Source organism: Eleginops maclovinus, chromosome 23, assembly GCF_036324505.1.
Source record: "Eleginops maclovinus isolate JMC-PN-2008 ecotype Puerto Natales chromosome 23, JC_Emac_rtc_rv5, whole genome shotgun sequence".
Taxonomy (NCBI): domain Eukaryota; kingdom Metazoa; phylum Chordata; class Actinopteri; order Perciformes; family Eleginopidae; genus Eleginops; species Eleginops maclovinus.
This window is the reverse complement of record NC_086371.1, coordinates 5,256,841-5,271,064: the sequence shown is the minus strand read 5'-3', so window position 1 is coordinate 5,271,064 and position 14,224 is coordinate 5,256,841. Positions and strand designations below refer to the sequence as shown.

General features: G+C 39.1%; 1 protein-coding gene across 3 annotated transcripts in view; it reads right to left on the bottom strand.

Moving 5' to 3' along the window:
* fstl5 (follistatin-like 5) overlaps positions 1–14,224 on the bottom strand; it is a 151,067-nt gene that overhangs the window by 120,659 nt on the left and 16,184 nt on the right. For 2 of the 3 annotated variants that reach the window (XM_063875755.1, XM_063875754.1), the window contains 2 exons: positions 7,173–7,314; positions 256–286 (listed from right to left, as the gene is read on the bottom strand). In XM_063875755.1, the coding sequence (XP_063731825.1) occupies positions 256–286; positions 7,173–7,314 (173 nt within the window). Of the gene's footprint in view, positions 1–255; positions 287–7,172; positions 7,315–13,044; positions 13,259–14,224 lie in introns of those variants that run through there. The other variant, XM_063875756.1, reaches the window with a different exon arrangement.

Sequence of the window (14,224 nt, the reverse complement as noted above, 5' to 3'; positions counted from 1 at the left end):
GCTACACTATGGCTTTCGATATGGCTTGGTAGATCTCGACACACTATCAACTTTAAAAGTAGATCTTGGTTCAAAAAAGGTTGGACACCCCTGCTTTACACCACAGGTAGTCCAAAGGATCCTACAGCAGATGTGCTTGAGTCATACTGTGGCCCCCCATCACACACCTAACCTGTCTCATGTGCAATGCTGCTTGAGTAAATTGCATGTCGTAAGAGACGAAGGAAGAGCAAGCAATGAGAAATGGAAACTCACCCTTTATCCTCAAGCTCTCAGGGATCCCATCCTGCAGGAGCGAACATGAAAAGAGAAAGGACAAGAGTTAACGGTTATAATAAATGACACGATTACAGCATCAACATGTTTTCATTTAAATCAGGGGCAAACTCTTGGTGCTTTACCACAGAAATTGTATTAAACAGCTCAGTGTTCAAGTGAGATCATGTGTCTGTGCCGTCGTGACGTTAAGCTCCAATGATCTCACTCTGAATGCAAAAACTTGTCTGACACATTGTAGTGTAGTCTGTTTGAATGGCCATTTATGCACGCATAAATCTGAGATTAACGTGCCGTTATATTAAGTGGTATTTGCATCACTTACATACACAATGATAAACCTTTCCCATTGTCACATCACCTCTTTGATATTTGGAGGATTAAAGCAAGGCAGGTCTTTGTATAGCACATTTCATACACAAACCCTCTTTAAAAGGCTTTACATAATGCATACCAAACCAGAAATCAGAAGAAAAAATTAACATTAGGATGTATACTGATTCATTTCTGAAGGAAATGAGGGCAAAATGAGTATTCATTATGAGTATTTAATTTCCAGCTAAAGGCAGCATATTTTAGTATATTCAAGGATATTTAATCATTTCTTAATAATCTATTTTCTAACTTAAATGAGAAGTTTTATCTCATTTCAAGGATGTTCTTTTGTCCAACATTTCAACATTCATTTATTCTTTTTTGAATATATTTCTTTAGTTTTTTCTGAGATTGGATGTCCATATATGGCGTTCAAAGTCGTTTGCACCATTTGATCATATTTGCAGTTCAAATATTCCTCACTCACAGCAAACCAAAACATCCCTGATCTGTGTTTAAGAAAAAAAAAAGAAAAAGTGGACTCATTGAAAATATATTTCATAGCGTAGGGAGACATGCAAAGAAGAGCAAATAACCATGACCCTTTGAGAAGGAGCGCCATAAAATCAGCGGCATTTAGAGCATGCATAGTGATTACGGTCGTAGAAGATGCTGTTATCAGGAAGGCTATTCCGAGTAGCTGCTCCCCACAGAACCATGAATACGAAAGAAAGAGGCATTAATATTTGATTTCTCTACAGTGAAATCTGCATTGCTCATGCTTCTGGTTCTTGTACAGAAAATTCCGACTATCTCGAGCAAGGTGCCGTTATGAAGTACATGCATTATGCAACAGGGCTACAGTCAATATGAACAGTGGTCCCTGACTGCCTACTGAAAATAGCTGATTACCCAATCCCTGGGTTTCAGCAGAGAATATGCAAACTGTGTATTTATCTCCCAAAGATAAGAGTGATTTGACAAAAGTATGTATGGATTTTTCCACTCCAAGACTAATTTAGCTCTTCCTATTTTGTGTATCCTTATCAGGGATATGGTCCTTTTTGTCATTGTATATACTGTACTGAGTCTGACGGGCTGATATTTGTTGTATTTTGTTATCTAATCAGTACAAGATTGGGTGATTGTATAAATATACCTGCAATATAATTGATTGATCAAACCATAAAATGTCAAAAAAAATCCTAAAGCCTTTCTTTTATAATTTAAAAACACAAACATAATATGTTATCTCACAGTACATTGGTTACGTTAAATTGATTTCTGTCAATCAATACAAACAAAATGTTTGGTTATCGCCTGCTCTCCCTTCATTTGTAAAACCAGCCGTACGATCCGCTCACTCGATTTGTTTTGATTTAAAAGTAAGTTCAGAAAAAGTCCAAATAAATCTATGAAACTAAAAGAAAACTATTATCAAGTCAACACACATCTCATCACCCTTCTGAATATTAAACAAAACACTGTTGACCAACAACCCAGTAGCACAATTACAGAAACACCTGTGGCTGTGTGACATTCTTCAAATCCCCCCCCCCAGCCCTCCGAAAGGGTTTGACATTTAGAATTGCAGTACAGGTAGGGAAGATATCAAATGGTGCTTATTTGCATATGGCAGAGAGTGTTCACACTTCATTTGTTTGAAGAGAATGATTTCCCCAGGGCTGCCGGCAGGCCTGTCTCTGCTGCCCAGAGACTCTGGGGACGACGAAGCACCCAGCTGTACAACCCACGGTTCATCTGCACCTGTCACAGCTAGTTGGCTGACCGCCCACATTTTCCTCTCAGCTTCTTTCTCTCGCTCTCTGGCTTTATCTCTCAACCCCTCCTTTTCCTCTAATTCAGTTCTCACACCCCTCACTCCTCCACACCATCAACTTCCAAGTACACTTCAACTTGAAACGACTGCAAATTGCTTCGTACCTGTGTGACAAGAGAGTAAAATTTACATTACAGCGTCCCATCAGCAAGGTGTGAATTTATCCTTTATCTCAGATCTGGTAGAGGTGTCATATTTCACCAAATCAAATTGTTGATGTTGGGGTCATGATTTGATTCTCAATTTTTTTTTTAGCTGATGGGCTATGCGATTATTCAAGTCTGGATGTGTAAAGGTCAACAGATCATTAGTTGTATGCCCCTACAACTGTATTTTACATGTAGAAACCAAGGAGACAAAATCTGAAATTAATGAGAGAAGAAGTAAAGAGAGCCGACAGGGATTTCTATTTGAAAAGCAGAGAACTTACTGTGTCGTATTGCTTCATTGGAGTTGTAGTGAGAATTACTGTGTAGTTGCTGATGGTAGATATATATTTTGTTATACCTTATATCTGCCTTTTTCTTTTCTCCTATTACAAATAACACAGAGCCTGCACCTGTCCAGAGACGACAACCTGTGTACCAGTGAAGAAGAGTGCTTAAAATGTACTTCAACAAGTGTACAATTCATGAGGACATTCAGATAAATGTTAATCTTTAATGAGGCTCAACAGCGCCCGTGTTTTGCTTGGCAACCAGTTTGCTATGTGGCTGAAGAACAACACTGCTTGGTGAAAGAATGATCACTTATTATCAATGAATGATAAAATGTCTTCTTGCTGTGGGTTTATTTTATGAAAACTTGCCAGGTATGTGTAGCACCCATTTTTTAGTAAACCATTAGCACATTCAGGTCGCATTTGGAGTGATTTTACAACAGCTTAGGGGCCTTGTTAGAACAGATATGTGACTTCTTGTACAGAGGAATTGCATCAGTTGGAAAAAAACATCAATCTGAAGACTCCCTTTCCTTTTTCTTCTCTATGCCCTTTAGCATCCTGCACATTTATCCAATTGGAGTTTTTTAACCATCCAACTTCTTCACCAGTGGAAACATCCTACTGACAAAAGTTCATCATATCAATAACAACTAGAAGGGCACAGACATCTCACCCGGTTAACGAGTGTGAAAAACAATGTCTGTATCTGCAGAGTGACTCAGATCCGGTCTAAAATTCTTCTAGGTTCCCCTGCTACACCATTCTACCAAGTCTCATGAAAGCAGTAGTTTTTAGTACATCCTGCCGACAAACAGATCAACAAAAAACCCAACAGTACACAACAACTTAACCTCCTTGGCAGAGTTTCCTACAGTAAAGGCCCCAGCCAATGAACAGCTGAACAGACTCGTGGAAAAACACTCCGGGTTTAACAGCTGCACGGACATGGACATCTTGTTATTGTTATATCAGATTGGCTCCACACAGCGTCTGCTTCCTCGGCCCCTGTGGAGACTTTACAGAAGCTGGTTACCTCCACCTCAGGCTGGCTGCCATTTGAAAGTAGACAGCTCATCAAAATGAGTGACAAGGGTTGGGGCTAAAGCTGACCAGCTGAGAGGGAGGAGGGTGGATATAATACAGAAGTCACATGTGAGGAAAACATTGTCTTTGCTAAGCTACTGTAAATCAAGCCATGTTGGATTTTATGATTTATTTCAGTTGTTTCTCCCAATTGCAACCCTGTCTGTTTATCTCAACCTCATTTGCCCTACCCCCTCCCACTCTCTCCCTCTCTCCCTCTCTCTCTGCTTATCCCCTGTTAATCTAGATTTGCCATGAGGCCAAGCCAGTGCTGGATGAACGGGGCTTTTCACACAGTTGTCCTTGCCTCCATTTTGTTTGACCTGACATAACAGCTTGATGTCAGAGAAATAAGACTGTATAAAATAAAATCTCTCCCATTACGAGGAAACATAATTAGGACTGGATGCTGGTGGCCAGGATCTGCGTCCTATTCCTGACCCCATGTGGAGGATTTCACAGTGAATTTCTGAAACAATACCATGGGAATTATGGGAAGAGCACGTGACAGGCTGTTTATGGCCGAATGCCTCCAGCTGATTGAAGTCTTTGTGAGGAAAGCCCATAAAAAGGTTGTATCCCATCCTGTTAACCTTGTCAAACGCTGTCCTTCAAAGCAAAGGAGAGCGCATAGCATTAACACGGCCACTGTGTATCACAGCTTCAGAGCTCAGAGGACATCCAGCACTTATTCCGGTATGTGCAGATTATAAAATATAATAGAAGAAGTATCATTGTTTCTGCACTAGTCCAGTTTTTTTGATGCACATTTGATTCAAAGAAGCTTTTAATTGCTTGTTTGTTTGTAAATTGACAGAGGGAGTACCAACAAAATGTTACTTCTGAGCCGCAAGCCATCATTTAAAACGTGTTATTGCTGTTCAACAATCTGTGGATATTTCATTTTGAAACAACTGCGTCTCTAAAATCTAGACGAGAATAAAGAAATGAGACTCCTCAAAGAAAAGATAAAGGCTGATGACTTATTTTGGAGAAAATGGCTTGCAACGTGGCCGTTTTTCACCAAAGGCTCTTCATTTCCACAGTCCTTTTTTGGACAGGTGGAGGGATGAGCGGAGTTTACCTGTGTCCTCTCTCAAGATGAATTGTAAAAGTATGCAAATGTGTTAATGACATCCCTCTGCCATGTTATCACAGCGCCAGGCACATCACTTACATTAGAGTGGAAAAGCACATACATCACTTTTGTAGCTCTCATCAAATTCTCCACTAAATGTGGACATACATTACTTTAATTATTAAAGTCACTTTGCTTCCAAACCAGGCCAATAAAAGAAATAAAGTCAAACCTAGTTAGTTTCAACAAAAGATAAATGATATATTGGTTGATAGGAAGGTAGAGCAGTATTTACACCGCTTCTCTAATTAGCTTTAGCTTCGGTCGAGCTGAAGCTACTTAAATAGAGTACCTTCATTCAAATGACATGCATTGCAATAAAAAGCAGTACAATTGATAATCATGTGAAAGCAAGGAAACCCAGCATAGTGTTAGGGAGGTGAGGAGACAAAAAGCACAGGCAAGAAAGGTTTCAAGGGGGGGAAGAAATGATAATTGTGATCATAGGAGAGCCAGCTAATATGTGTGTCTCAATGTCTTTTAAACTACCTCTGAGATAAGCTCTGAGAACAGGTTTTTTCCAAGATGTTTCTAACCACTACTGAAATGACAGTAATTAGGTTTTATGACACATCTGACTGTGAAGATTAACCATAGCTTGAAATAAAATGATGGTACTAGGATACTATCGATCCCCAAAGTCCTACACCTGAAAGTGTCCACACAGGCTAAAGAAAATAATACTTTTTCCACCAAACTAAAAAACATCCACTTCAAAAAATAAAACTGTCCAACGCTGAAATATAGAAAAGCTTAGTGTCCATACTTCTGCTGACCCCAGTGTATGTAGGATCTGTAGATGTAGTATGCAACTACAATACCAGTCTGTACATAGAAATAAGGTTTAAAAAACAGTGATCTGGTGATCTGTTCCTTTAAGAAATCCAACGGTGTCCAGGCAGAAGTTGTCTTTCGAGGGTTGGCCTCCCCTTCCCCTTTGGTATAAAGCATCCCACTCTGACAGAAGTGCTATCTCCGCAGTTTACCGAGATCATACAATAGGATTTTGGGGTATTGAAGTTTAAATCTCTTCACTCCCTAAACACTATTTCCAGGATAGCTCTAGCTTGAAAGAAGCAGAACTCTTGCATAGCGGATATCTGCAGTCTTCGTGTTAAGAAGCAACTGTCTGTATAAATCTTGTTCAAAAGGTCAAAACGTGGTTGACCATGGTGTCGATTTGACAGCTTTGCATCGGTCCCGGCCCCCCCGCTCATCTCTGATACGGTCCAATGAAATTCCTCCATCTGTTTTCCTCTGTATCACTCTCCATCTCCATCTCCATCTCACCACCTCTCAAATGACCCTCCCTTAAAAAGTACCGCTGCCTTTCATTCCAGTGCAGACGTGACTGGAACAAATCTGAAATTCAAAAGTGATTCTGAAGATCACAGGTCGCCTTGAAGTAAAAGTAAACGCAACACATCTTCTTTATTGTCGCTGCTACAGTACATTTTGTCTTGGATTGGGTAGAGAGGAGAAGTGTATTCTTGGGAGCAGAGTTGCAAAGGGGGCTTATGGGAAATGTGTACTGAAGGAGGACAATCTAACTAATGCCTCTAGACAAAACACTTTGCTTTTATCAAGTCCCGGGCTGCCAAAACAGTCAATTTCTAACCCAGTCCAGCCCTAATTGATCCACTCTGGTGTTCTGGAAACGATTCAGATAAAAAATGGACTCTTCTACTAGTTAGAGGAATAACTTGATAAGAGCAGCAGATTTTGGTTTTGCGGCCTGCCCTCTATCGCAGACTCAATAAGCCTTAAACTCCATCTTTAACTTTCAACATTTAGCTTAAATGGCAAACAAACATCCTTGCATCATTCAGGCCGCGTCTTTATTTTTGCCCAGCTGTGGCTCATATAAATCTGATGCTGTCTTTGAAAAGATGGTCCCCTGGCACAGAGGGAGGATAATGATTCATGGGAGTATTTTTCAGTGGGCAGAAAAACAACAACAAACTCAGGGGAGTCATCTGATGGATGGAGAAAGTGCCACTGTAATTAGTTTCATAGTTGGCAAAAGCACAATGTCCTCTTGTTACGGAAAGCAAATGAAAAAAGGCGGCGATCAATACCTTGTGTCGGAATCTCACGACTGGTCGATAGAGCGGCGACCTGAATTCCTCCTTGTTGGGTCTCCCATCTGCGCCGAGCACAGCGAGCCCCAACAATAAAATTGCCGCCGACCACCATCCTGCTGTCTTCATTGGTCTTTTCCTGTCAACAAAACAAAACAGGAAAGGTGAGCGCTCTTCTCCGACACCCTGGAGGTTTCAACACCTGTTGGCCAAGATAATGAATCAAGTCGGCCGTAATTAGTGCAGACAATGGGAAGCACAAAACTGTCGCTGGTTTAAACTAAAGCTATCAATACGTGCCCCACTCTCGGCGAGAAGATTAGTATCTCCTTTTGAATCAATTAACGGGAAGTAGATGTCATGAAAAAAAAAATCAAGATAAAGAAGACAAAGAGCCAATATATTAAGGCGATTAGAGTGAGGGCTTTGGATTAATTAGTCTGAGTGTCTAAGTCATCAACTGTGATGTAGTGCTGAGATTACATCTTAAACAGTTTCCTCACACACTCACAAAGATGTAGCCCAAATATATTTATCTAACGGGAGAGAGAATACTCACTCTTTGACCCTAATGTAAGTGCATATATTCAATAATTCATTGCACTGTAGAAAAAAAGTTTGACCTTTGCAAATCATGAATTAAACAAGACTGTGTTTGTGGGGAAAAACATGAACAGCGAATGTGACCTAGAAACAGCAGGAAACACACAGAGAAGACATATAAATGCAGTATAGAGGATATGCTTTAGCCAGTGCTTTCATATTGACAGACGCAGGGTGTAAACACACACTGAGAATACACATGCACACAGGCATACTGTCACAATCTGGAATGTGTTTGTTCCCTCCTTATTTGTATCCCGCGTCTTTATCAGCATTTATTCTGCCTTCAGTTCTTTGAGCAGCATGTCGGAAAAATCCCCCTTTGTTGGAAGAGCTTTATAAATAATTTTCGCTCGAAGTTGACTTGTTGATTTTCACACGCAAGCACCGAGCTGTACTTTCTAAGCCGTGTCAAACCACCAGTGCCTGCTCGTCATCCTGCGGCGGAGGCTTGACTGACAGCAGGACTGTGACCCTGCTTTCTTTTCTTCTGGAGTGACACTGAGTCAGACAACAATGGCTGTTGTGGCAGCTCGGTGGGCCCGCATGCTCTCGGGTCAGGAGGTCATGCCGGCAGAGCGCTGTGATGTGCCAGACGAAGAGGGAACATTAAAACGTTATTCCTGTGACTTTTATTGCCTTCCTGAGCCGCCTGGCACCTGCAGATCCCTGAACATCTTCTGCTTTGAAATTCAATCCCTATATTTTGTTTTTTCTTGAAAAGATATGAAGAACTTGGTCCTTTCGAACGTATGATATGATGAAAATATAAACTTTCAATCAGAGGAACAGACATCAACAGCAGGGTTTGCATGGAATCTGCCAGATTCATTTTCCAGACATTTTGCATAACCTTCAGAAACATTGACATTTAGAAATCTATGTTCTTTGTCAAAGGCAACCTGTATAGAAATGATTGTGAGCCAACCTGCTGCAACAACAACACATCCAGATTGTCGCGTTTGAATTTACAGAAAGTAACATTTGCACAACTGAGACAAACAAACCAGCTAATAAGAACCAAAGGAAACATCTACAAAGAAACAAATATACAGTTTATATGCAACACAACAGACGTGGTCTTTGGCCTTTCTTCCTGCAGATCAAAAGCCTTTAACCTTTGTAGATGAAAGGTCTCGACTACCAGTCCCTCACCATCGTATGTCTGCCTGTGCTGCCGGCAGGAGGCCTTGAAAGTGACTTGATAAGGGAGTTATATTCTACAGTCGAGTCTAGAAATTCAAAAGACATTTGAACCTGACAAAGTAATCGTTAAAACTCTGTTAATGATCGACAGTCTCACCAACCCCTGCAGATATATAATGGTGGCTTTGGGCTATGGGGAACTGAACTTCTTCCTTATTGCTTTTTTAATGTGATCATATTCATTCTGCATTTCTAAACTCTCCAGATCCAGGTAGGAAGCATGCCTGCAGCTGCTGCTGCTCCACTTCTCTGCTAACACACTCTTTGAGCCACACTAGGTGCATTAACATATCTGCAAGCGCAATCAATCAACTTCTTTGCGGCGTCCCAGAGTTAAATGTGTTATTAATGGACTAACTTTTGCAGGAGGCTGTGTTAGAGACAGAGACATATGCACAGTTTTAAGAACTTTTACTGTGTCACAAAGTACTGCTTCTCATGCTTTCGACTCATTATGATTAGTCATGACTTATACTACTTTACAGTTCGACTTCTAATGACTCATTTGTATTCTTCCTTGGAGCTCTGGTTTCAGTTCCTAAACAGCAAGCTCTACTTTTTGACTGCACAAAGACTTTTTGAGGCCATTAGTTATCTCATTTTCTTGTCATGGAGTCTAATTGTTCTTTTCATTGTGTGAACCATTATAGAGCTTTTTGGCACATTTAAAAACTACACAGATGGGAACAAGAAGCGACGGTAAAGGCAAAAGTTTGTCAAAGGCAAACCGCAATAGCAAATATTACTACTAACAGCTAACTAACTCAGATAGTGTTCAATTGTATTGTAATACCAAAAAGCTATCTTCTGTCCCTCCCATTCACATCATATGTTATAAATCCAAACGCTAATCCCCAAATAAAGCTCAGATGTGTTTAGAATGTGTAGTGTGCATTTGATAACTGTGTATGCAGCCTTGTATTGGACATTTACTTAAATGTACAATCAACTAATAAACTAAAACTAATGTATTTATTTTATTGTAACATGGTGCAACTGTAACCGAACCTAATTCCCGCCCTGGGTTATAATTTGTATGTTTTGTTTATTCACAAACTAATTTTAAAGTAAAACTGGAGCTTCAACTCGAAAGGTTTTTCTCAATGAAAGGTTCAAAGCCAAATACAGATATATTTTCGGAAAAGTAAGATGTCTAAACGATCTTTAATTTAACAGACAGCACCTCAGAAATAGTTGTATATATTTGCCTGAAAAGCACAGGAGACAGGAACAGTCTGGAAGTTTTCACTGGACCCCCCTCACCGAGTGCCATCATAACTTTGGCTCATGGTTTTAAATTCCCTGGAGCACGTCTAAGCTTTGGAATTGACTTTCAAATGAAGACTACCTATTTCCCACTGTGCAAACAATGCATCATGTCTTGACAAGCTCACAGCCGCTGTCCTCCATACCATACCACCCCCTATCTGTCTCATTCAGCAGTCACTGGACGCGCATTACAACAGAAATGTGGAGCTCGACTTACAGATACCACGACTGCGTACTACATCATGGCCGTTAATTGCGTGCAAACATTGTAATTTACTATCAGCTGTCATGCATGTTTGGTAGGTTATAAGTCTGGAAAATAGGAATACCTAATTAAAACATGCAATACATTTTCCTGGCATTTTTCATGAATTTGCCGCCAAGGGCCTTAATTCAGAAATACTCTTCTACCACATGACTATTACTAGTCAGCTTAGACTAATGCAGACGTATTGCTGATAACTCTCCAATTTACAGCTTTCTAATTAAAGTCAGCTTGCTTGGAATATAATTGAACAAATTCTGAATACGGTCCACTGGGAACACTTAGTTTATCCAGTTTTTCAGTAGACAGCAGATACAGTAGAGTTCATGACTTCTAAACAACACTGAGAATATATTTTCAACAACATAAGGCACACTTCAAGATATTTCAACCTTTTGCAGCCAGCGCTTTCCTCGGGCATCTGTTTTACAAACCATGCCGTCTGCAAAGTTTCTCACAACAACATGATTGCCTATAACTTCTTAAAAAAAAAACTATGACAAAAGAAATCCTGAACAAGGAGCGTCATTTTAAAATATTAAGAAAAAATATCATGAAATATCTGTAGATGTTGGAAATAGTTACAGGATCTAATCTCCAAACAAAAGACCGCCATTTAGATGCACTTGAACAACCATTATCATTAATATTATCCTTAACGCACGCCTGTTTTACTTAATCACAGTCTGCTGTAGCAACAGATCCAATTATCCAATTCCCACAATAAGAGGCTGAATAAATTCACCCTGTTTCTATCACACAACATATTTAATTGTGTTTAAAAACAACACAGAGTTAGTAATGTTTTCCTTCGCTTCTTCCCCACCCTGGTTATCATCTTGCAAACCCTCTGATTTATCTTGTAACCCCTCAATGATTGTGTCTGCTCTAAGTTTAGTAACATAAACATGGTGTGAGCAGCTTGAAGAGACATTATTTATTCCAATATTCATGGCTTTAGAAAGAGAAAAGTATTTATTGGTGCTTTTTAGAGCTGAATATATCCAACACCACTACACCTTTTACACCTCTTAAGCTCCTAATTAGTTTAATAGCAAACAGTGATGCACTGTGGTTGCACTGCACATCCCCTGAGTGTGAGAGCAGTACAAATGAACGAAGGACAGCAGGGCAAAACTTCCATTTTCTGTGCAGTGAACACGGCCAGACACTGCACACAAACACTCCTATTTGGAAGGTTTTGTCCACTTCAAGGTCACTGTGCTGTTCGTATTATGTCACATTACATAAATGATGTACCAGACCTGCCAAGCATCAGACTTCATCATTCTGATATACTGGATATTATCAATATGCTAAAACACATGCTATAAAACAAACCAGTAAATATTATTTTTCATCTGTGCCACATTGTTCAAGTGCAAGCTACCCATTTATGAAAACCCAATGTCACACCCCGGACACATTAGTTTATTTTATTTCTGTTCTTATGCTGCCACAGAGCAACAGATGACAAATATAATAGAAAGATTTGGCGGAAAATGGTATGAGCCTCCCGTGCAGATCATTTGAAAATCAAAGCCTGTTCTGCTTGATAGACAATTTTCTTTATACCTCTATTATTCAGAATAGTCCTCAAATGCAATTTTAGCAAACGGTGTGCAAAACACATCAAGTGTTAAAATTACACTTAAAGCTAAAGCGTCACTTTCCTGTGGCAGCAACTTTTCAGCACTTTAGCAGGTGCATCTATTTTTATAAAGTGTCAAAGGAGAAAGAAATAACTACTTTTTTCCATTTGTGCACTGTTATTTACCCACGTTGCTGAGCATGCATGCTGGGCTTTTGCAAGCTCTCTGCTTTAAAGTCAGCCAGTTTTGCAGATTTACACCAGGGATCAGTCCAGTACAGTCAGATATGTGGTGTAGCTGAGCTGCTTACCAAAGCTTTAATGCCTTGCTCAACAGCTTCCCTGATTAGGACCGAAGATCAGTTAATGTTATCTTGGCAATGACCAATCTCTGCATGAAAGTATTAGCATCAAAAAACACTTCTTGTGCGTAATGTCATATTTTAGAATCATATTTATTAAATAACTGCAGTTTGATGATTGATGCATTAATCACAGCTGGTAAAGGTGGAGCTACTTTAACACTGTCGCTGGATATCTTAACCTGTTCTTTTTATCTTGGTTAATGTATTAGTGTTTGTATTAACATACAATGTGAATATGTAGAATAAGTAACTAGTTAACCATTTTGTTTTAAAAAGTACGATATTGGTTTCCAAAATGTTGTAGAGCATACTGTTGCATAAAGTAGCATAAAATGGAAATACTTGAGTAAAGTGCCAGAAACCCAAAATCAGTACGACAGTAAATGTAATACTTTAGTTAAACCTGGAGTAAATTAACCAGCTACCCTGCAGTATGCAAAGTCATTCAAATTATCTCCACGTTTACCAGCTGTGATAAACACATCAATGCATCAATATTTATATCAAACACGTGCTGACACGTTAGGATGTACACCGTTACCTACTTGTTAGCAGCTGGACTGCACTTACCTGGCATTAGCGAAGTTAGCCCTGAAGCACGACTGTTAGTATATCCAATGTCAGCCATTTGGTGGCGATAGAGTGGACTTTTTTAAAGGACTGTCAAAAACATAAAGCCATAGGAAGGCAGGTTTATGTGTAAAAATACTCCGAGAGAAGTCGTGTCGGTGTGTAAACTAACAACACACTGCAGGAGAATTCAGCTGAAGGAGAGCAGTGTCAATCCAAGATGTGCTCGCTGCTGCCACCTGTGGCCAAGTGCTAGTAGATCAACAGAATCAGTTACACAACATGAGGTGCATTTAATTATATTTACGTTATATTTTATCATATTATAGTACAGTATATTATATTAAAGGATACCATATTGTTATGTTATTGTGTTATTTTAGCATACCAAATGTTAAAGGTACTATATGGCTTAAATATATAAAGTGTCAATAAGAAATCTGATGACAACTATTGAATGACTATCTAATGATAAAGGTTGATCTACAATATGGGCCTAGTAATGTTTACAAAGCATGGTAATTACATCTACCATGCGTTCACCATGTACAACATTAATAATAGCTGAACATTTGAGTTATCTGTTGTAATAGTTGTGGTTTAAATGCTATAGCTACTGACTTCTGAGTACTTTTACATGTTGTTGCTACTACAGTGGTGTACTACTTTTATTGAGTTTGCAAATAAACACATATTTTTAAAGTTAGAATCAATATTTATATTGTTTTAATACTAATGTATGCCACTATAATTCATAGCAAAAACTGCACTGACAGTTATACGAGACTGGCCTCTGCATCACATTCATGTTCAATACTCTTAGTTTCATTCAATTTAATTCATTCTTTCCATTTTAACAAGATTTATTCAATATAATTAACTTTTGTATTACATTTTGCATCCAGCCTGTCACCTGTAGGTAAGACTGGTGCAAAGTGAGTTCAAACTCAATTCAGATGTTTTTTTACTGCATTGCCATCCGGTCTCTTCATGTATTTTTAACCTCATATTGCTTCTGTTTCTCTTTTTCCATTGTGTTTTTCCTTTTGCTGGTGCACTTAGACCATAGAAATGTTAAATTATAGCAAAAGAAACCATTTAGATATTTGTATAACAACCACAAACAATTATTTTGTTATGCACTGGTTTGCTGTACTATGCAGACCAAAAAGAAATACAT